The sequence below is a fragment of the Miscanthus floridulus genome, chromosome 1 (assembly GCF_019320115.1).
Source record: "Miscanthus floridulus cultivar M001 chromosome 1, ASM1932011v1, whole genome shotgun sequence".
Lineage (NCBI taxonomy): Eukaryota > Viridiplantae > Streptophyta > Magnoliopsida > Poales > Poaceae > Miscanthus > Miscanthus floridulus.
Genome location: NC_089580.1, coordinates 7325412 through 7349228, shown reverse-complemented (window position 1 = coordinate 7349228; position 23817 = coordinate 7325412). Strand labels below are relative to the sequence as shown.

General features: G+C 43.9%; 2 protein-coding genes and 1 pseudogene across 2 annotated transcripts; 2 read left to right on the top strand and 1 right to left on the bottom strand.

Moving 5' to 3' along the window:
* The first annotated feature begins 330 nt into the window (after positions 1-330).
* Positions 331-2517, top strand: LOC136472002 (large ribosomal subunit protein uL16). Its single transcript, XM_066469750.1, has 4 exons — positions 331-462; positions 1186-1687; positions 1796-1877; positions 2281-2517. The coding sequence occupies exons 1-4, from the start codon at positions 453-455 to the stop codon at positions 2347-2349; spliced, it is 663 nt and encodes a 220-aa protein (XP_066325847.1). The 5' UTR covers positions 331-452; the 3' UTR covers positions 2350-2517.
* Positions 2518-13065: 10548 nt separating this feature from the next.
* LOC136451621 (uncharacterized) lies at positions 13066-18771 on the top strand (annotated as a pseudogene).
* Positions 15161-18155, bottom strand: LOC136510111 (uncharacterized). The gene is made up of 4 exons (XM_066504679.1): positions 18032-18155; positions 16912-17926; positions 15343-16828; positions 15161-15258 (listed from the first exon to the last, which is right to left on the bottom strand). The coding sequence occupies exons 1-3, from the start codon at positions 18153-18155 to the stop codon at positions 15388-15390; spliced, it is 2580 nt and encodes an 859-aa protein (XP_066360776.1). The 3' UTR covers positions 15161-15258; positions 15343-15387.
* Positions 18772-23817: the final 5046 nt, after the last annotated feature.

The window sequence follows — 23817 nt, the reverse complement described above, 5'->3', positions numbered from 1 at the left end:
ACACACGCTATGGTACATTTCAAATAACTTGATGAACTTTAATAGAAACATGAATTTAGTATTGGTTCTTAATATACACTGACAAGATAGTGAAAAAACTCTCAAGTATGCAACAAATTTACTATAAAATGTTCTTGTCTCCATGCACTCCATATCCGAATTGCCAGTTGGACATCCCATTTTTTCGGTCCACTCCCTGGCTACCTCCGCATGACGCATGGGCTGACCTTGCAAGAAAGGAGTCTCCAATTTTACTGGGCTCTCCTGGTTTTTTCGGTCCACTGCTCCCAAGGCCCAGCATCTGCCAGTCGCATGCCGTGACGCACAAAACCCACGGCGGCACGGCCCCATTCCGCGTCGCACTCTCTATATAAAGTATCCCCTCCAAGCCCTAGCCGCGCCCCTTCTCTTCGCCACGCCGCCGCCGCCTTCCTCCCTCACCCGCCGTCGCCATGGGCAGAAGTAAGTTCGCGTTTTCGATTCAGCTCCTTCGTACGCTTCTACTGCGATGTTTGTTGCAACCGCTTGTCCGAATAGGGCTCTCCCTTTTCGTCTGGTGCAAATCTCGACTAGACTAGATCCACACGAAATCGGGTTGATACTTTTGATGAATCCGTGGTGCACGGGCTTAGTATTGTTTGTTTGCTGAGTCGATTTGTGAAACACGCAAAGTTGTGGTTGCTTTGTATATCGGATAAAGATGAGAAGCGCTGGGGCCTTGCTACTAATATTTTGACCCAGATTTCCTGTGTTCTGGGTGGGTGATTTGTTCCGAGGTAACATGCTCATAGTTTAGGACCTGTCTGACTACTGGTAGAACATGGCATCAATTGATTTGCTTTTCATAATTGGATTGGAAAATCGTGTTTTTGTTCGAGTTTATGCTTGTTGACCTTATACAGTTGCTTTACCTGTCAAAATGGGGTTATTAGTTATGTTCCATGGATTTTTAACGAATACATTTATGCTATGAAAAAATACTATAGGACCAATCTGATTACACTGCATATGCTCATTCTGCGTGCCTCATGCATGCACTGTTGTATATTCTGTGGAAATTAATGGTCTGTTTTGCATCTAGATGGTTTATATTTTTGTTTGCACTGAATATTTTTATTACTGTAGTGCATTATTATTATGTCCATTGATAATAACGAGCTTTTATGTGTCTGAAACTTTGGTTAGGGCCTGCAAGATGCTATCGCCAGATCAAGAACAAGCCATACCCCAAGTCCAGGTACTGCCGTGGTGTCCCTGACCCCAAGATCAGGATCTACGATGTTGGGATGAAGAGGAAGGGTGTGGATGAGTTCCCCTACTGTGTGCACCTTGTCTCTTGGGAGAAGGAGAATGTTTCAAGTGAGGCTCTTGAGGCTGCCCGTATAGCCTGCAACAAGTACATGACCAAGTCTGCAGGAAAGGATGCCTTCCACCTTAGGGTCCGGGTTCACCCATTCCATGTCCTTCGTATTAACAAGATGCTTTCGTGTGCCGGGGCTGATAGGCTCCAGACTGGAATGAGGGGTGCCTTTGGCAAGCCTCAGGGTACCTGTGCTAGGGTGGACATTGGTCAGGTCCTCCTTTCTGTGCGCTGCAAGGACAACAATGCTGCCCATGCCAGTGAAGCTCTGCGTCGCGCCAAGTTCAAGTTCCCTGGCCGCCAAAAGATCATTGAGAGCAGAAAGTGGTGAGTGCATAATAACTTCATTGATGCTGTGGAGCCAAACTGTCATAATCTAATACCTTGCTTAGATTATTTTGTATTATTGTTTTTAACTTGAATTATCCTGTTCAGGGGCTTCACTAAGTTCAGCCGTGCTGACTACCTGAAGTACAAGAGTGAGGGTAGAATTGTTCCTGATGGTGTCAACGCAAAGGTACAGTTATAACTTTTCTTGCCGCATTTCATGTCGATATGTCTCTGCATTTGTTTCGGTACAGTAGATATAATTTCTTTAAATAATGCATGTTTCGAAATGTAGCTATGCTTTTCCTTGGCCTCATTTCTGGAAGCAAGCTTATTTAGGACAGCATAGTCGTCTATGCTTAAATCACAGTTTTTACATCTCTGAGCATTCTTCTAATGTTTGCTCGACATAGCCATCTATGCTTAACCAGAGTTTTTACATCTCTGAGCATGCTTCTAATGTTTGATCAATATAGTCATCTATACTTAATCACAGTCTTTACATCTCTGAGCATTCTTCTAACGTTTGACCCCTCACCTCAGTATACTAGCCAGTGCATAATCTAATTTCATCTTGTCCTGACCTTTTACAGCTGCTCGGTAACCACGGCAGACTTGAGAAGCGTGCTCCTGGGCAAGCTTTCCTCGAGGCCGTTGCTTAAGTGGAATCCACGGTGGGAATGCGGATCCAGACGTTTTGTTTTCGTCTGTCTTATTATTTTGCTTTGTGGAACATGAATTTCAAGTGTCTGGGGTATTAGTGTCTTATGTGAACCTGCCTATGTTGTGCTGAACATTATGCATGGAAGTAGTTCTCTTTTGTGTCTGAATGCTGAGAATTAAGTGTGTTTTGCATCTAAATCTATCCTATCATTATGGTTGATCGCTTTAATTTTATTGGAAATGGGTTACGCAGACCTCTTGTAGAGGTGTCAATGCACAAAGCTGTGCAATTTACACGAATTTGATTTTTCTATGAGCTTTTTTATTAACCTTGTAGTACATATTTAGCCATTTAGGTGCTTTTTTTCTTCGTTTTCCCCCGTAGTGGTTAAAACAGCGTATTCACTACACGATGCATTTTTCAGCAGTGGGCTCTTTCATCAAAAGGTCAGTTAATCCGCCATCACTTCATACGTTACTTGATGTTCTCCAGGTCACTGATGTTTGTGTTAAAGTGTGAACGTAAATGAACAAGATTTGGGAGAACTATATCTTTCATTGATCTCTGAAATATATTTATACAAGTGAAGGGGTGTCACGAAGGGACACGACTGTTCTCCAAAGGACATGCCCTTTGGAGTAAAACTAACTATCTAATGCTATCCACTAATCTTGTAATTGATGGATGAGATCACTTCGTGAATAGGTGTCTGTTCATGGTGTCGTTGATGAGATCACCGAAGGGGTGTCTGTTGAGAGACACCGTTTCGTAACACTTCCCCTTGATCGAATCTTCCTTGAGATCAATGTAGCTGTAAGCTAAAATTTCTCGAAAAACCCTATGGGAAAAATCTGAGGAATATATGATATGCTATAAAAACTCCTTTAAACCTTATTGGAAAATAAGGAGAAAATAGCATATTTATTTGTGATTTAAGTAAACCACTATGTCATTGGTATCCCATTAAAAACCCCAATGGGGAAAAATATTGGAGATACGACATAAAGATAACTCCTCCAAAAACCTTTTCAGGAAAAATATGAGGAGCAATATAAAGTGATATGTCGCTAAAACTCCTGTAAAAACCCAGTGGGAAAATTAGGAGAAAATATGACGACATATTATTGGTATTGCCTCTTGGATAACTCACATGAAAAACCTTCTCAGGGAAAAACCATGAATGAGTTGTGAGGGCAATATGTGTCTTTGATATTTCCCACAAAAACCCCGGTGGGGAAAATAGAAAATATGACACATGCTTATATTAATATTACCTCATTAAAAACTTTGACAAGAAACCTTGTAAGTAAAACTTGTGAAAGAAAAGAGTATAATATGATGCTGGTATAGGTCAACATTTAGGAGATGTCTCCCCCTGATTCTGGCAAATCTCAAAGTCGCCACATACCAATTCCATGTACCAATTTTTGAAACATAGAAGTTGGTAAGGACTTAGTAAATAGGTCAGCGAGATTATCACATGACTTGATTTGCAAGATGTTTATTTCCCCGTTTTCTTGTAATTCATGGGGATAAACCAGTTTAGGAACAATATACTTAGTGATATTGCTCTTTATGTAACCTGTTTGCATCTATGTAACACAAGCGGAATTATCTTCATAGATAATTGTAAGTGATTCAATTGAACCAATACCACATGACTATTATATGTGGTTAATCATTCTGCGAAGCCATACACATTCTCGTGATGCCTCGTATAGAGCAATAATTTCAGAATGATTAGTAGAGGTCACCGTCAGAGTCTGTTTAGAAGACTTCATGAAATAGCTGTACCTCCATGTAAGAATACAAATCCAGTTTGGGATGGGGACCAGATAAGTAACCAGTATCCGTGTATCTAATCATATTGGGATCATGATTTCTCTTAAAGAATAAACCAAGATCCTTTGTGCCACTAAGATATCTGAGGATATGCTTCGCTCCCGTCCAATGACGATGAGTTGGATTGGCACTATGTTTAACTAGTATGTTCACTGCAAATGCAATATCAGGCCTGGTGCAATTTGCAAGATACATAAGTGCTCCAATGACACTAAGATATGGAACCTTGGTCCCAATATCTTTTCTCCAATATCTCGTGGTCTAAATGGATCTTTCTCTATTTCTAAAGAACGAACAACCATCGAGATTTTGTTATGATATGATTTGTCTATATTGAATTTCTTCAATATTTTCTGGATATAGGCTGATTGATGCACTAAAATCCCTGAAGGACGGTGCTCAAGTTGTAAGCCTAGGCAATATTTGGTCTTACCCAAATCCTCTATCTCGAATCCACATGATGGAAATTGTATCTCAAATGATTGCATAATTATTTCTGTATCATAATGATATCAAAATAACTAATATACGCAATCATGCTTAATTATACACAATGTATGTTGCGATTTGTATTTGGATTCAGAATATGAAGTCCATTGGGACTTATACGTCCGAATCTATCAAATTCATTTGATCTGCCAATTATTGAATTTGGAAAACTTTATTTTCACACATACCATGGGGTATGCTATGCTGGGTCTCTGCGTGAAACCATATGCTACAAGCTCTCATTGTTCACCACCTTGCTTCTGAAAAGAAACTCTATGAGGGAAGATATTACTGTGGTAATACTTCTCATCATTGAACAAGAGCAATCTCCTTAATTGCCACCTTTTAGTTTGACCAAATTTGAGTGTGAAGACACTCTGCCTAGGATTTTTGGTCTGGATCCAGTAAGGTAAAAAGGCAATCTTTGAGGAGTATATGCCGCGACAATTTGTAGTCTTTAAATAATTGATTCAGTTCTTGAAATCAATATAGCATGTGAAAATGTTAACCCTTTTGGACTCCGAGTCATTTCCCATATGGAGTCAGGGTGTTCCAATGTCCCAGGATCAGAATTTGGGTGCACCGTTGATCCGGGTGGATTTTGATCCAGGTTTTGGATGCTCATCCATTTTTTGGGTGTCTACCAACTTGAGGTTGGCTTAGATTTACTGATTTGGAGGATGTTGTCCTCGATATCCTCGGACGCTTACTTGGAGCATTATCCTTAGGAGCGGCCGTACTTCTCCCCCTCTTCTTTGGAAGTGAGAGTTGAATGGTTTTAATTGGTACCTCCATTCTTTCGGGCGCATTATAAGTAGGATAAGAGGATTTTGTGACACCCTTATTATCAGTAAATGTTTCTGGCAGATTCTTTGCAATATGATGCAAATATAAGATATTCCAAACGATTAGGTTTAGAATTTTTGGTACGTGAATGTGAGGATTGCTCTTTTGATTCCTGGCATTCTTAATGTGGTATAAATCTCCCCCTAATGCCTGGAATTATCCTCAAATGTGATCAACATACGGGCAATTTATAAATCCCATGTAGAGTTACCTCTTGGGATCCATAATGCCCATTGGTATGTTGGGGTGGTGATATGGGTATGTGAAAACATACTCGATGCGCAGATGGGAAATGTTTGGCTGCGGCCAAAGTTTCACGTACATACTGCAACGGAGGGAGTTGTATAAGTGCAGCTTGATGAATTTGAATTAACGATGCGGTGTGTAAGGCCGCATGAAAACAACTTAGTTCTGATAAATTACAATTCTATTTTAATATGTCATGCAATTTGATTCTCAATAAGAGACTCAATAAAAACATTATTGGTATGGACATAAGGTACTTGATATATAGTACCTAAAAACCAAACAGTTCCATATAAAATGGATTTGATCCCACGTCCAGGATAATTTGCTCTAAATTGAAGATTTCGAGCAATGTGTTTGGTATAGTGATGGTTCTCATGACTAAGAGACACACCTGGGAGTATATTATGGATGCATAAATGTGCATTACATAGTATCTTTATGGTCCATAAAATGGTAAATAGAGTCACATGTATGTTCTTGAATTTCTTCAAGAAATGTAGTGGCTCATATTTATGCTATGACCAATAGAATTGATAATAATTCTCAAATTATCTCTATAATTGAATAACCAAGGCAAATGTGCCAAGTCTTATTGACATCAAGAGAGAGAATTATTTGTACGCAACATTGGATACAGGTTATGTATGTGTAGTCAAATCCAACTGAGGATGTCTTGTTTAAGTATTGCCATATCCGTTGTTAAGAGAAAAATACTCCTCTTAGTTGTCATCTTGGGGTTTCCATATGAAAACCACATTGACGGATATCTCTATAATTTTAATTGGGTACATTTTGGAATCAGAATACAAGAATGGATTCATGATTATTATTTGAGTACCAATAGGGAGTATGATAGTAGCACGACCAAAGTCCACTATCATGACATCACGTCAAGCGATTAACAAAATATTTTCTTGTCTCTATGTAAGAGTTTAGGAATATTTTGCTTCCCTATATATAGAGTTTGTGGTGCAACTATCCACTAGGCAAAATTCCTCTTTGCATTTGGATTTACTCCCGTATAGGTCTATATATAGCATGAAGAATATAATGACATTCTTTGCAGATATATAGATTTCATACAAGTTAATTAATGGAATATCAAATGTGATGGCACATTATTGTGATATTCAATTGAAATTGATGACAACATTTTATATTACAACATCAAAATGGGACGTAGAAACTAGGTATGTTTGCAAATGGGAGACAAATTTTGGTCCCCAAAATGGATCAAGCGAAGTAAATTCGATGATCGTGCTCTCCATGCTCATAAGACCCACTTATTAATTAAGTGTTTGGTTGCTACTTGGTTTCTTCATGAAACTTGTTGTGAACAACTGACCTTCCTGGTGGTATCAGGTTGAAGATAGAAGCGTGCTTCATATCTTTATTGTTGAGCCGGATATTTATGTCCAATGGATTTATAATACCGATCAATTATATGTTTTAAGGCATGACATTTCCAAGTTGTGTAGCTATAACATACACAATTGGGACAAAATATGGTTCTGTCATATTTGGGAAATGCCTTGCCCTAAGGAATGCACGGGGCTGCTACTTCTTTTTGCGTTAAGTCTTACCATTAAAGTTCTTTGGATGGCATTATTACATGGCATCGAACTTGTATGATTCTGAAAAATTCAATGTACTTCAGATGATAGAGCATCACTATAATGTTAATGATGATTCCTCGATAAGAGTTTATCATACACTTAGACCTGAAGTAATATAGGAATTAATCTAGAATACATTTGGTAAGTAGTGTGCTTTCGCGAAGACGCAATGTTGGGGGATATTTTGGAACAACATAATTATATTCTCAAGTGGACTTAAGATCCTAGAGATAAAGTTGTGGCCAATCATAATTGGTATTGGACAGAATGACTGCCTTGTGTTGTTCGTATCAATCATTGAAAACTAGCCATATAGTGCTTCGATTTGTATCCATCGAGATACACATATGTGTGTTCTGGATGTATATGGTGCTTTATTTAAAATAAAACTCCATACTTAATTGATCATAAATGGTGATGCTCTCTTATGAGGAGCATCAAATATTGCCATGAATCCATAGAACATCAAGTTTAACATTACGTCCATTGACCATGTTAGATAATGGTGACCATCAAGAGCAAGAGATCAAACTCTTTGCTGGCTACTCTTCTAATAAGGTTTAAACCATAGATTTTCTGAATTTACGCTAAGGGTAAATTCAAAATTGCTATGGTGATGTTGTATTAATTAATGCAAAATAAATAGGAGACAAGATATATCTCACTAATAGTGTAAACCTCATTTATGCTAACATATTAGAGGTAGCCATCATAAAGATGTAGACCTCTAATAATATGGACATAGTCTGTTGGACAGTAGATGCCAAGTGATGTATGCAATTTGTATAAATACATTTTAAGATAATCATCAAAAGATTGATGTAGACCTTAGTTAATCCGCAAACGAATTGGGTACGCACGTTGAGGATAGTCACTAAGTTGTGGACTTAGTGTAGATCCCACAGTAGCAACTATGGTGCTACCTTGTGTATGGCCAATAGGAATGCTGATTAATGGTAGTCATCTTGTGAAAAGATGTAGACCGTATGTTCCAATTTGTGATGTTAGGTACGCACATTGAGGATAGTCACTAAGAATTTAGTGTAAATCCCACAGTAGCAACTATGGCGCTACCTTGTGTATGGCCAACATACAATGTGGAACATTTGTGTTGTACAAATAATGAGATAATACACTTCATTGATTTTGCATTAAAAATGTAAGCGCTATAAGCTTTAAATAAAGCATAAATAGGCTTAACATAAAATGAAAATTGCAACATAAAATGAAAATTGCAAATAACAAAGTAGTTACAATGCAAAGGTTGTGATAATTATATTACATGTTTATTGGGTTTGCCATTTTGGACAAACACTTTGAACAATGTAATGATTATACTACATGTTTATTAGGTTTGCCAATTTGGACAAACACTTTGAACATGCAATTTTAATAGCATATGTTTATTGGGTTTGCTAATTTGGACAAACGCTTTGAACAGTACTAAAAAAAAATTCCAGAAAACATAAGATCTGGAAAGCGAATTTACAGTGGTAAATTCATCTGCAGCAGTACATGTCATGATGCAATTCTTGATGACACATGGGTCTCAAAAATACTTATTTACTGAGGTAAATATTGTGCATCATATTGCATTTTAAACCTAGGGTCTAAAATTAATATTTACATGAGGTAAATATAGTATGCTACAGACATGTTAAAACATGAGGGCTTAATCATGAATCTGGATTACTATAATAATTCATGAAGATCATTATGTAATTCATAAGTAATAAGGGGGATTTTTATGCAAAAACAGCATAATCTTATCCCTTCCACACCGACGGTTTCCGTCGCTTGGACGCACGGCTTCTTCGTGGGAGTCCATCCGCCGCCGAACTGGCCTCTTGCCGCCGGCGCCGCCTTTCCACTTCACTGCACTGCCGTCCCCGTCGACCTTCAAGCCGAGGAAGACTCCTCCTCATCGGAGGAGATGAAGCGGCCGCCGCTGGCACGACGTGGGCGCACCAGGCGTTGGAGCCGGTCAGCGCCGTCGCCATGTGGGGGGTCGACCGCGGGCGCAGGAACTGGCCGCTGCGCGAGGGCCTGGCCGCCGAGCGCAAGGCTGCAGCCACGGGATCGCCTCCGCGGGCACGGGGCGGGGGGCGCTGCCGCGGGCTCGGGGCCGCCGATTGGAGCAACCGCCGGCCGACCGTGTGGTTCCGTCGCAGTCCCTGCGTGCGGACGCGCAGGAGCCGGGAGCCTTCGCCGGTCGAGCGCGTCGCCGCCGCATATGGGCGGTCGGGAACTAGATCCATCCGGTACCATGGACGTCTCACGGCGAGCGCCGCGTGGGAGCAGGGACGTTGAAGGGCGTGAGGCCGCAGGCGTGGGGCCTCTGACTGGGCCGGCCGTCGGGGTAGCCAGCCGCGGGCGTGAGGCCGCATCCGGCCTCTAGTGCTCGGCATCGGTGATTAATGAAAGAAAATCATGATGTCTTACGTGCAAGATGCTAGTAACGATGCCGGCTGTCTTGCAGTGATTGTGGACAGCGCCAGCGAGGCCGGATGCATGGCGTTCAACAGCAACAGCGCCGATTCTCCTGGGCGAGTCCTCCAGCGAACAGAACTGCTTGTCCGGCCTTCTTCTCAGGGAAGAACAACGTGGCTGATAACGTGTTAAAGTGTGAACGTAAATGAACAAGATTTAGGAGAACTATATCTTTCATTGATCTCTGAAATATATTTATACAAGTGAAGGGGTGTCACGAAGGGACACGACTGTTCTCCAAAGGACATGCCCTTTGGAGTAAAACTAACTATCTAATCCTATCCACTAATCTTGTAATTGATGGATGAGATCACTTCGTGAATAGGTGTCTGTTCATGGTGTCGTTGATGAGATCACCGAAGGGGTGTCTGTTGAGAGACACCGTTTCGTAACAGTTTGGAGCCTTGAGCGGGTATGTAATCGACTCGGGTCTGTACAAAACTGAAAGATGCTGCTCACTTGTGAGCGTTATCTGATTACGCCCGAACTCCATTTTCGCGTGATTCTCCTGTATGCTCACGAGTCACGAGACGCGAGCGCATGCCCGCCGAGCCAGCTGGCCCTTAGCAAGCATGTTTCCGTTCCCGGAACGGGATCATTTTATAGCGTGTGAACGGGAACGTTTCTGTTCCTGGGACGTAGACGTTCTGGAACGTGGAACATGGGACCGAGAACGTGGGTCATGTTTCCGTTCCCAGCCTGCTAAGAGCTGGCCAGCTGCTTTTGCATCCGGAGTGCTCACGCCGGGGCTGCACCGGCCGCTTGACTCTCTCCTGCTGCTGCCACCGCGTGGGTACGCGGATTGCGGAGCGCCGCTTGCTCGCACGATGCCAAACGGAGACCGGAGAACAAAAGGCTCCCTTGGTGGAGTTTCCACGCCTTCAGCTCCACCGGGCAAATTTACCATAGCGGTATTGTTTTGTTTGATATCGTAGCATTGAGCTCTTCTTCCCCATCAGTAGGCAAGTTGAAGCCACAGCAAACTCTGCCAAAGAGATCCAACCAAGGTCTGTAGTAGTGATCCCAACTAAACAAAGTCTGTTAAGTGATCCTAGCATCGATTCCCTGCAACTCATTTCCGTTCTAGTCGCCAGTACCAATTTGCCAACCAAAGACTACCACATATATATACACACACTTTTAAAAGAGCGAAGCTTTCGTTTTGCTTAGGACCAGGATAGATGCATTCTACCGCCGTGAATGAAAAAGCGTGCCATCAGAACATCCAGAAACGAGTTATAAATAAGAAAACATATATTTTTTTATCTTAAACTTGATGAACAAATTTCCATAACATCGACAATCTGTTGTTATTTTTTAATATATGACACACAACTCGTTTGAACTTATCAGCCGTACCGTTTCAGCGAAATAACAGTGTTTTTCTCTCCCAACAAATCAACATTAGCATCAACCATTTTTCCAGCCAGGTGAACAGAGCCAAACTCTTCAAAGTTATACTAATAGTATTTAAATTCAGTAATGAATTGTAGTCAGTAATAATATTTAAATTCAGTAATGAATTGTGGTCACTAATTCAGTAATAAATTGCAGTCATACAATGCAACCGTCGCCAGGATTTGGAGCTCAGGAATATCGCAATATTCCCTTAGGCTGCGTTTAGTTCGCGAAATGAAAAATTTTGGACGTCACATCGGATGTTTCAGGGATGTCGGAAGGGGTTTTCGGATACTAATAAAAAAACTAATTACATAGCTCGCCTGGAAACTGCGAGACGAATTTATTAAGCCTAATTAATCCATCGTTAGCGCATGTTAGTTACTGTAGCACTTATGGCTAATCATGGACTAATTAGTCTTAAAACATTCATCTCGCGATTTTCAACCAAACTGTGCAATTAGTTTTTTCGTCTATATTTAATACTTCATACATGTGCTGCAAGATTCGATGTGATAGTTTGGGGTAAAAATTTTTGGGAACTAAACCAGGCCTTAGAAAGCTATAAGTCTTCTTTTGACGTTTTAGGGACCTTGGAAATTGGAAAGCAGGAATTTGATAAGACTCTCTGGGTCGCCCAAAAAATGTTATTTTCGCTTTCCGAAGAGTCTACGGGTCTCAAGTTTGATCACATATTTAGAAAATTTTTAGTATTTATTATGACGTGTAATAAGTATCGTTAGATGGATTATGAAATATATTTTTATAATTCATATATTTAGAAATGCAAATATTGATAATATTTTTCTATAAATATAGTCAAACTTAAGAAAATTTGACTTATTTGAGGAATGGCATTCTTTATAGGATGGAGGTAGTAGACTCTATTTGAAAGGCAAAATTTTTCTCTATTGTTGTGTTTGTTTCTGTGAAATTAAACTGATTTCTATGAATTTATGTATGTAATCATTCTGTTCATTTTTATAGAAAGAACACAAGAGCGAGGAAAAAAATCTTGCATTAGAGGGTCTTATTTATTTTTACTTTCAATCTTATTTCTATCTTTTAAAGCTTCAATATTATTATTTTAACTAACAAATAAACCATGCGACATGCTCTCGCCGCTACTAGAATCCGAAAGGATTTTTTTTTTTAGAAAAAAAGGGTTGGATTTGATTAAAACAAAAGTTTTACATCCAGCCCTCTGACAGGGCACCCCTGAAAGAAAGAAAAATTATAAATGAATCCACTGAAGGAGCACCCAGACATTGTTGCCGTCGTCGACCGTTGTTGCCGCAAGTCAGATCTTCCTCACCTCCCACAATGAAGAAGATCCAGGATGAAGCTCATGGCTGGATCCCGAATTGACGAAGAGTCAACTTTTAAGAAGGCCATCAGTAGCACACCGAAAACATGCAATTTATCTACTGAACGCTCAGGCTAAACCTCGATTTCACCAGGATCAGACACCGACCGGTGAACCCCAGCTGGCAAGCAACTGACCTGCAAGGGGGTTTCAAAGAACACCAACCATTGCAAACGAGAAGGTGGAGAAGTAACTTGGCAATTCCACTCGACGTCGCGGCCATCAGAATCACCTTGAAAGGTCAAAACAGTCCTCCAGACTCCGGCGAGAATCCGAAAGGATTCCAACGAGAAATCAAGGACTTATCCAAATCACGGCCCAACTCTGTTCTCGGCCCGCTCGGACTCTTCTCGTCCGCGATCTATAAAACGCTGGCATCTTTCGGTTTCTTCCCACACGTTTTGAAACGGATGGAATCATGGAGTCCGCAATGGACTCGCGAAACGACGCCGCCGCCGCCGCCGCCGCTCCACTGCCCCTATACCCTCACGCTCTCCTGTCGCTTCCAGATCTCTACCACCCGCCGGCAGTCATGGAGATGTGGGAGCTGGAGGCGGTCGCCGCCGCGCTCCCGGCCAAGAAGATGCGCCTGCGGGAGACCTTCGACCGCCTGGCCGCCTGCTCCCCGACGCCGCTCCCCTTCCGCTGGGAGGATCTCGACACGTACATCTCCTCCCTCCAGTACTCCGTTACCCTCCGACACCGTCAGCTCCGGGAACTCGAAAAGTCTAAGCCTGCCCCAGCACTTGCCCCCGCTCCGGCCGCAATGTCCCTGCTGCCCGTCACCAGCGGCGGCGGACGTCGGCCAGGTGCGGGTCCTTGAAAAACCACGGCCTGCCCCTGCCCCTGTTCTTCCCGCCGTCTTGGCGCTTCCGGCCACAGACGGCGACGTCCACGAGCTTCGGGCCCTCGAAAAGTCCAAACCCGTCCAACCTCAACCTCCTGCGCCACCAGCTTCCGCCGCCGCAGTCTCCGCGCCGGCTGCCACCGGTGTCCACGTCGAGGAGGGAAGGAAAAGGAAGGCGTTTATCCAGGAGGCGGAGGAAGTCCACGTGGCGAAGCGTACGACGCATACGCAGGAGGAGGGCCAAGCAGAGATGCGGTCGCTAAAGATCCAGGAGGATGCAGCGGTGAAGAAGAAGGCGTCTCCGTCTCACGACAGCAACGGCAAGGAGTTGATGCCAGTTCCTCATGGCGACGACGACAATGGCCTCGCGGCGGAGGCGAACGCGAGCACGGACGCCACAGTGCAGGTGGATCCCATGAGCAAGGTCGCCGTCCTGCAGCCGGAGCTCCCTGGACCTGCCACGGCGCGCGACGCCACGAACCGTGTGCGGGCTGCTGGCGTCCCGAACTCCACTAGCCTGCAACAAAGTCGTCCGCCCCGCCCCGTCCCGGCCTCTGGCGCCGCAGCGTCCGCGGCGGCTGTCACCGGCAGGGATCTGGAGAGGGGCAAGAAGCGGAAGGTGTCCAGTCTGGAGGTGGAGGCTGCCAGAAAGAAGGTGCAGACGCAACACGCCGTGCGTGAGGTTGAACGACGACACGAGTCACACGACTCGGTGGTCACCACCAAGAACATCCCCTCTCACGATGGTGGTGAGGCCAAGGCGAGCCCGCGTCGCGCTAGCCCCAGCAGCGGCAGTGGCCTCCCGATCACGGCCGTCATGGCCACAGCGCAGGTGGATGCAGAGCCCAGCAACTCCGGCAGAATTCGGCACGAGCCCCCTGCCACGATGCCCCACGCCTCCAACGCCACTAGCCAGGCGGTGCCTGCCAACTATGAGGTCAAGGTGCCCATGGAGATAGTGCAACCGAAGGAGATGCCGCAGGTGCTCAAAGAGGACGCGTCAATATTAGCCAAGAAGGCATATCAAACACAGGTCACCATCAAGTCCGAGGAGGCCGACAAGGTAAGTCCACTTCCTCTAGGCTGCAGCAATGGCCATGCACAGGCCGTCGCTGGCGCGGCCACCGCGATGCCGCAGGTAGCCGCTGCTGCGGGCGCCACCGTGTGCAAAAGCTCACCCACCATGACGCGCGACACCCCAAACCTTGTGCAGGCTAGCGTCCCGTCCCCGAAGAGCGCTGGCGTGCCCGCTGCCACGCGCGACGCCCCGGCCCCGAAGAGCGCCGGCGTGCCCGCTGCCACGCGCGACGCCCCGGCATCGCACGCCACTCGACGTGCACTACCGGCAGCTGGCTCCCAGCAGGACGCCAGTGACGTGAGTCCAGTTCCTCCACGTGGAGGCAACGGTCTTGCTCAGTCGTCCCGCGTGAGCGCCGGCGCCGGCACGCAGACGGACAGCGCGCGTGACCTAAGCGCCACTAACCAGTGGCGGACCCAGCCAAAAATATGAGCTAGGACGGATCGCTATATACAAGTACAAAACTTAACCGATATACCGGTCTAACTATGTATGTATATCATATCTATATTGTAATGTCACATAACAATTATGTTCTAATATATAATTCAACAAACAAAAGGTACATAAGAAGTTTGAACAAGATTACCTTTCACATGAAGAGCACATAAGGAGAATTTTTGTTCCATAGTACGTCCAGATAATTTACCATACAAGAAATGATCAAAAGAAAAAGCATAAACAACCTGCAATTAAAATAAATTTAGTAATGAGTAAGTGACAAGTGAGGGAATATGTAAAAAAGTGTCAAACATTGTAGGAAAACATACCAATCCTATAACTCTAAGAACATCGAGGCCGCTTTGGAGGTAAACTCATCTTCGATCTTTCATGGATTGAAATGTCATCTTAATTTTCTCAGGGTCAAGTTCTCTAAAAATCTCCTTCTCAATGTAGCACAAAGTCAAGTCGTTAAGCCACTCATCATTCATTTTATTTCGCAAATCAGTCTTTATTATATTCATAGCTGAGAAAGCTCTTTCAACTGATGCCGTTGCCACTGGAAGAAGCAATGCTAGCTCAATGATGTGATAGACTAATGGAAAACCAAGGTGTGCCTTACTTTGAACCAACTTTATGGCCAAACTTGCAAAATCATGACAAGCTCTGAAATCATCAACTCTTCGCACATGTAAAATGAATGTCTCAAGTTCATCTCTTATATTAGAACGATCAACAATTGAAAAATCTTGATCATAGATCTCCGTTATACGAGCAATCTTCTCCAAATCAAACATAGAGAATGAATCTCTTGGATCAAGACAAGAGAAGCAAATAAGTAACTCTGATGATACCTCATTGAAGCGATGATCCATCTCTGTGAGAATAGCATCAAGTGCAGCCAAGAAAGTGTCAACACGATAATGATGTTCTTTAGTTATTAAGTCATCATCAAGCCTTGATCGACCCCATCTTGGTCTACGCTCACTGAAATCTGGCAACTTTATCTTTTTTGCAACACAAAAGGCTTTCACTTCTTCAAATAATGGCTCCCAACCTTCATTTCTCAAGTTTACCAAACGTGTTTTGACATCAACAAACAATGACATGGCCTGAATTATATTCTGATCCTTCTTTTGCAGTAAGAGAGATAACTCATTAGTAATACGAAGCACTTTCAACATCAACTTCATATTCAAAACAAAGGCAAAGCTCTCCATTTTTTTCAACAAACCGGCTGCTCTACCAGGATTGCGTTCATCCCCATGAACCATAGACAATACCCTCGACATAGAATCCCACATGTTCTCAATACGGAGTAATGTGGTGAAATGAGAACCCCATCTTGTATCACCGGGTCTAACCAAGCTAGTTCGTTGATGCTTCCCTTTTCCAGAAAAAATCTCTCCACTATCCAATTTCTCTAAAATTGTATTACGATGTTCAACAATCAAGATATCTTTCCTTCGACAAGATGAACTAGCACTAGTCACAATCAAACTCACATAGTTGAAGAAATCAGAGAATGATGAACAGCAAGTGGAAACAGCAACAATTACTAGCTGCAATTGATGAGCAAAGCAATGCACATAGAAAGCATGTGGGTTTTCATCACGAATTTGTTTTTGCAAACCGTTGAATTCACCTCTCATATTAGAAGCTCCATCATATCCTTGCCCTCGAAGTCTATAAATGGATAAACCATATTCAGCAAGAACATCGAGCAATGACTTCTTCAATGAGAGAGATGTTGTGTCCTCCACATGTTTAAGACCCAAAAATCTTTCCACTACCATTCCTTTGTCATTGACAAACCTGCAGACCAATAGACACAATTAAATTAAATAGTTTCTAATAATTATTATCATTTACAAATCAGCAATTAAATAGTAACCAACCTCACAATCACAGCCATTTGCTCCGCTATTGAGATGTCACGAGATTCATCAATTAGAACTGAAAAAAGTTTATTGCCAATCTCTTTCTTTATGACTTCCTTTATCTCCCTTGCAAAACTCGCACAAAGGTCCTTCTGAATCTTGTGAGAAAGCATTTGGGCATTTAATGGACATAACTCCTCAAATGCAAGTCGTACCTCCCCATTCCTTTTTTTGTGCCACTCAATCATCTCTAAGAAATTCCCTCTATTTAAGGAAGAGGGAGATTCATCGTGGCCTCGAAATGAATGAGCTTGTGAAATAAGATAACTTGCAACATCTAAAGAAGCTGTCACACATGTTTCATATTTCTTTTCTGCATCAACACTGTAAGCCTCAATTTTATGTGAGACGCTTGCCCTCCGATTCCGAAAATCTTCACAAGCTGTCCTTGCTCTATTGTGGCAGCTTGTCGGGCCACCAACATGCTGAGGAAATCCATTATATGCATTTTTCCAATTTCTATACCCCTCTTTACTGAATGCATCATGACCAAAATGTGTTTCTAAGGGCTTTTGCTTAAAAAGAAAGCAATAGAAGCAAAATGCTGCATCTTTAGCCACACTATATTCCAACCAATCATACTGTTGTAACCAATTCTTTAGAAACACCCTCTTATCATTTGGCTTCTTAGGAAAATTATGGCCATAAGGTTTGGTTGGGCCCTTCACCAAATAAGCCATCCTAACATCATCTCTAATGTCTGGATGGAATTGATCAATTGCTACACGAAGGCTCGGATCAGAAACAAGATGAACATCCGGGTTGAAAACCTTAATACCTTCAACATCTTGCTCATGTGACGACAGTTCTTGATGTTCAACACCTTGTACTGTTTCTACTGGATGTGGCTCTGAATCTCGTAGCTCTTCTTGTTCTTCAGATTCAGGAACAACAACATTACCGCTTTCACGAGTACTTGGTTCCGAGTTGCTTCCACTTGCGGTATTTGTACTAGGAAAAAAGCTTTTCAAATCTGCAAAACCAATTAACCATTGAATTGATTTCACCAGTAAGAGACCAATCTCTATCTATTTAATTGACTAACAATTTGCAATGGATAATGGATTAATAGCAGTACCTATTTTCTTATACCGCTTCTGGCTCAATGGAGTTGGAGTTGCCAGCCTCCTCGCCGTGCTAGACGCATCGCCGGCTCCGGCTTCATTTCTTCCCCCAATGGCTTCATCTCCTCTCCCATCCATGATCCAACTTCAGCTGCCTGCTGGGCCTGGGCAGCCAGCGTATGGGCTGGGGACGGGAAGCTGGGGAGGGGAGGCAGCAAGCACGGCCTGGAGCGCCGCCAGTTGGAGCGCCACCGCCGAGCTCCCTAGCTGCGAGCTTGTGTCTGGATGTGAGCGAATGCGCGTGCGCCCCTGCCCCTGGCTGGCTGGCTTGCCTTACGCCTAGCCCTATTGGGCCAGAAAATGGGCCATTGAAGACTGGGGTGGGGATGGGCCTTGTTTGCCAGACGGCCCAACAGGGCTGCACCTTCTTCAACCTCACGCACCTGGCGGCTGCGCTCGCTGACTCGCTCGACGGACACCGTCGCCGGCCGGAGAACTGAGGTGTAGTAGTGGTACTCGCCGGAGAGGACCTAGGGCGGCTGCCCAAGCTTGCCCTATAGGTCGGTCCGCCTCTACCACTAACCCTGTGCCGGCTAGCAGACGGGAACACACTGGCCCTTCAGAGGCCAGTGCTCCCCCGAATGCCGGCAAGCAGGTGCTCCAGCAGCAGCACATGCCCAAGCGTGAGCCGATTTCTTCACCGAAAAAAAGGTTTCAAATCTCTGGCTATAGCTGCAGCTATAGCCGGAGATAGCTATTGGATGACATTAAAGCTAAGATATGCAGCTTTTAGCGCTAAGAAATGACAGCAGCTAATAGCTGGCTAAATCCGGAGATAGCCGCTAAATGGGCCACATTTTAGCGGCAGCTAAAATTTTGTCGGCCTAGAAAACTTGACTCCCAACCCACCTCATCCCGTAACCCTAGCACTTGGTCACTCATTCAGTCATTCCACATCCACGAGCGTCGATCTCTCCCGGTCTTGGAAAAAGAAAAAGGAGCAGGCGGTGGCGGCGGCTTCTCTTCCAGCGGCGGCAGGCCGGAGACGACCGTGCGGCTAGTAGGAGCTCCCAAGCGGCGGCAGAAGCTGCCTTCGCCTCTCCTCTTTCGCTAGACTGCGGTGGCAGCGCGGTCCCTGGACAAGCGACGACGGCGGTGGCACAGTCCCCGGACAGGTGGTGACGGCGGCGGCGGCGAGCACGAGCGACTGAGACGGCGGTGTCCAGCATGAGCGGCGGTGGAGGCAGCACGAGCAGCACACTCCGGTTCTTCGTCTTCCCCAATTCAGTTCTAACTTCTATATCTATTCTCCGTTTCTCTGTATTCTCTATTCTCTGTGTTGAAAATTGCTACTTGAAACATGGAGATGTATCATTAATCATGTATTCTCTATTCTCTGTGTTAAACTGTTAACCACTGTGCTGAACATATGTCAATGTTCTATGTTTTTTCTAAGTTTTGCAAAAACAGCTAAATGTCTTAGCCGCGGAGATCTCCAGCTATAGCTGCATTTAGCTGTTCAAGAGGACAACAGCTAAATGGCTTAGCCGAAGATTTAAAACCATGAAAAAAATAGCAGGAATGGTCTTCCAAACTTCATGGCTGCCGTCCGATGGGCTCTCGACCTGTGCCTGAAGCACAGGACGCTGATACTCAGAGGTCGTGGAGCAGGCCCGGCGAGGGGAGAGGCGGCGGAATCGCAGCTGCAAGAGGTCTACGGGGAGATGACAACAACCGAAACAAGGACAGCTACAAAGCAAAGCGACCCCTATTTTGCGACAAGTGCGGATGCAAGGGCCATCTGGCCGAAAATTGTCGCACAGCAAAACACCTCGTGGCCCTCTATCAGAAGGCAAAAGAGGAGAGGGAGAAGGAGCAGAAACAGATTTGCTACAGGTGTGGATGTACATGCCATTGGTCTCGCAATTGTCGCACAGCAAAACACCTGGTCGACCTGTACCAAAAGGATCGAGCGGCCAAGCGTGCCGCAGGACTTCTTTAGGAATAATGTCCAGTGTTTTTGGAGATTTATTTCAAACTTATCTGGAATCCTGTATTTGGGGATCAAGATTGAAATATCTAAATGGAGTCTCTACAATATCCATCGCAAAATCAGATGTATGTTATCTTCATATTTGTTGCATTAACCCCCTCAAATTTAGGGTACCAAATTAGAATTCATGTTGGACTATTGGAGCTCCTTTTGAAATATTTGAATATTTGAATGCTTGTTTAAATTTATGTGATATGAATCTCATCAATATGCATTTCACAATTTCTTTAAGTCTAGATAGAATAATAACTATGCTGAAAAAATGGTAAATGATAAAACCGAGATTTTAAAAGTAGTTATAGCACTTTATGAAACTTGCCATACCCCAAAAGTTACATACGTAGGTCCATAAACATGCATTTGGTTTCGGGGACGAAGGAGGACACACTAGGTCCATCCTCCTTTTTTTTGATGTGTTTGGTTTTGGATAGTTGGATGGGATCATCCTCTAGGGGAATATACCATTAGATTCAAGAACACCCCATCCCCATGAAACAAAACATACAGCCTCATTCCCCTTAAACATCGTGGCTTCTCCATTCGTGGCCTAGAGTTTGGAGGCACCGGCGGTGGCCCGATGCATGCATCGGCGAGTGCAAGGCACGCAACTGTCGTTGTGCCGCTATTGGGGGCCCGCAGACGACTTGATCGAGGAGCTCCACGGGCGAGTGCTGACGCGGAAGAGGAGCTTCATTGTGGGTGGGCAATTTCACGGGCGGTGCAGGCAAGGAGCTCCGATGGTAGGTGGCCGGGAGGGGGGCATAGGAGAGCAGCTCTCTGGCGGGTGGCGCGGGCGAGCAACTCCAAGTGGCACAAGGGCAGTAGCGTGATCAAGCACCTCCTGGACGTTGTGGGGAACGGGGCAATCGCATAGGCGAGCTCCTCCTGGTCGGCGTGGATGAGGAACCACAAATGACTCATGCAAGATCTCAGAGAAAGATAAGGCCAAGCAAAAAATAGGGTTGGGTTTATCTCATCAGGCCGGTGGGTCCTAGATGACAAGTACGTCCCACTCATAACTATGACTAATGAAGGAAAAAGACAACATCCATCCTTTATTTCTAAATCCCACAAACTAAATGAATATCAGGGACCATCTCATCCTCCTCAACCAAACAAATAACAGGGATGGTCCCATCCCTAAAAACAGGGTAGGATTTATCTCATCTCACCATGTCCCCAAACAAAACACATGCTAAACTTATTTTGGTATGCCGAGGGGTTACTCTTGGGGAACGCCCCTGAAAGGACCTTGATGTCGTTTAGGAGGCCTAGAGGGGGGTGAATAGGTCTGTAAAAATTCAACTCGAAACTCTGTTAGAACAGAGGGCGGCACTGTCGGCCTTGTAGGGCAGCACTGCCGCTCTTCAAAAATAAAGCAGACAGCATTGAGATTTCACAGATAGTAACCTGACCCTCTCAGCTGCTCAATCCTGCAAATTCAACTCGAAACTCTATTAGAACAGAGGGCAGCACTGCCGCTCTTCAAAAATAAAGCAAATAGTGTTGAGATTTCACAGATAGTAATCTGACCCTCTCAACTGCTCAATCCTGCAATAGAAAGACAAAATCTAGTTCGAAGACTGGATTCCACAGAAATCTCACACAAGAGAGGATCGAGCTACCAAACCCTAACAACAGCTAGCAAAGAGCTGAATCAGCAAGAACACAAAGTGAAGCACGCGAGACACAAAATTTATCCTGTGGTTCAGCTCGCCACCAAGGCTTGCCTAAGTCCACGTTGTTGAGGCATCCACAAAAGGATTAGCTCGCCACCAAGGCTTGCCTTGCCCTCGTTCTCAAATCAAGAGAATGAACTCTTGAAGTGAGGGGTAATTTCTTAGCTGTGGGATGAGGTTACAAACCTCCTAAGGCTGCCACACGAGTTGGCAAGCATAAGGGCGACGCCTAGCCGGCTAGGAGCAAGCTCCAAGAGTAACAAACCCTAGAACCGCCGGCCAAACGTGAACCAAATGCTCTTAGACTTTGGGAATCAGTGGATCTGCTCTCCAATCGAGTTTTGCTGTCTTTTCACTCAAGTTTTGATGGTAGAAATCAAGGATTGCTTGGGAGCTTGAAGGAGCAACAATGGAGGAGAGAGAGGTGAGCTTTGGTCTGTTCAGTTTCGAACTGAACCGTTGGAGAAGAAGGTTCTTTGTTGTGGGCCAGCCCAAATGGTATTTATACCTCTTGGGTCCCAACGGTCGTTTATGGGTGGCACTGCCGCCCTAGCCAAAATAGGTAGAATTTGGAGATTTTTGGCTGGTTGCTTTGGCTGGGTAAGAGGATATAGATCTGTAGTTTTGAGTATTTGGTTGCACAGTTGACCAACTGTACTAGAATCCCTCTTTATAGTATGGCGTTTCCTAAACTCAAATTCAAAGCATAAAAGAATGTAAATGCCTTTGAGCTGGTTGCCACTTCATTTGGCAATTGAGGACTTCTATTATCGAATATGTTTTCCTCATTCTCATTATACCTTGATTATATGACTTGAGCCATTTCCATACATATGAGTTCACCTTCATGGCTTCAAGTCACTTCCACTAATGATTTTATCCTCAACACAATATGACTCCTCATAGCTTGATTAGTACCTCGACTCAATGCAAGTACTCTCTTCTTCAACTTAGCCATGGTACCTCGGTCGCCAAGCCGTCGCTTGCCCTTCACCTTCGCTTAGTACCTCGAAGCCCTTTCCTTGCTATCTTCACCCTATCAAGCCATACTTAAGTCACATTATATTAAGCACCCATTGAAAACCATTTCTTCAATATTTTGATCCTTGCTTGAATATTTTCTAGATATGAATGTTGAGATCAATCAAGCTTTAGTTTGTCTCACATAGAGACATATATGGATCAACATCAATATGGTCAAGCTAATTCATGATTCCTTATTCCCTTCTCATTTTGACTTGACATTCCAATTGATCTTTCATATATTCATCCATGTAAGCAAACCAATGTAGAGACCGACTTATATCCACTATACATTGTCATTTACCAAATATGTTTGCTTTCACATGATGCTATGATATCCCACAACATAGAAGCCATTTCATTGATTCCATTTGTATTGTTGTCTTTTGCTTGAACTAGATTTCTTCCATAAACTTCCAATACAACAATACATGATTTGGCATTCACTTTAACACAATGTGGCATATCATCAAGTTTGCCTACTAGTTGAACCTTGTATATACTTGTTAATACACAACTCATAAGTATATACAATAGACTCAATTTCCTGTTCAACACTTAGCAAACTTATTAGACCTTTAATTGTGTTGTCATACAATTTACGAAAACCCACTAAAGGGCTAGATGCACTTACAATCTCCCCCTTTTTGGTGATTGATGACAACATAACTAAAGCTTATAAGAGATTGATAAACATTAAGATTTTGAATCCTATTATATAGTGAGCTCCCCCTAAATGTGTGCATTGAAGGAATTCAAATTTTGGCCTCAAATACCAAATGCACATATTTAAGATGAAGTGTGGGAACTCTCCTATATCTTAGCATCCATGGGGTGCAAGGTGTAACATGATAACCATGATGCTCATGACAGTTCATGCACTCAAAGATTACTGACCAGCAGAGGGCGGCACTACCGCACCAGAGAGCGACACTGCCGCACCTGCCTGACCAGCATAGGAGAAAACAAGCATCACTCAAGGCATGAATGCCACACACTAGCATAAATGGTCCTTATCAAGAGCATCAATTTAAACTATCCTTGC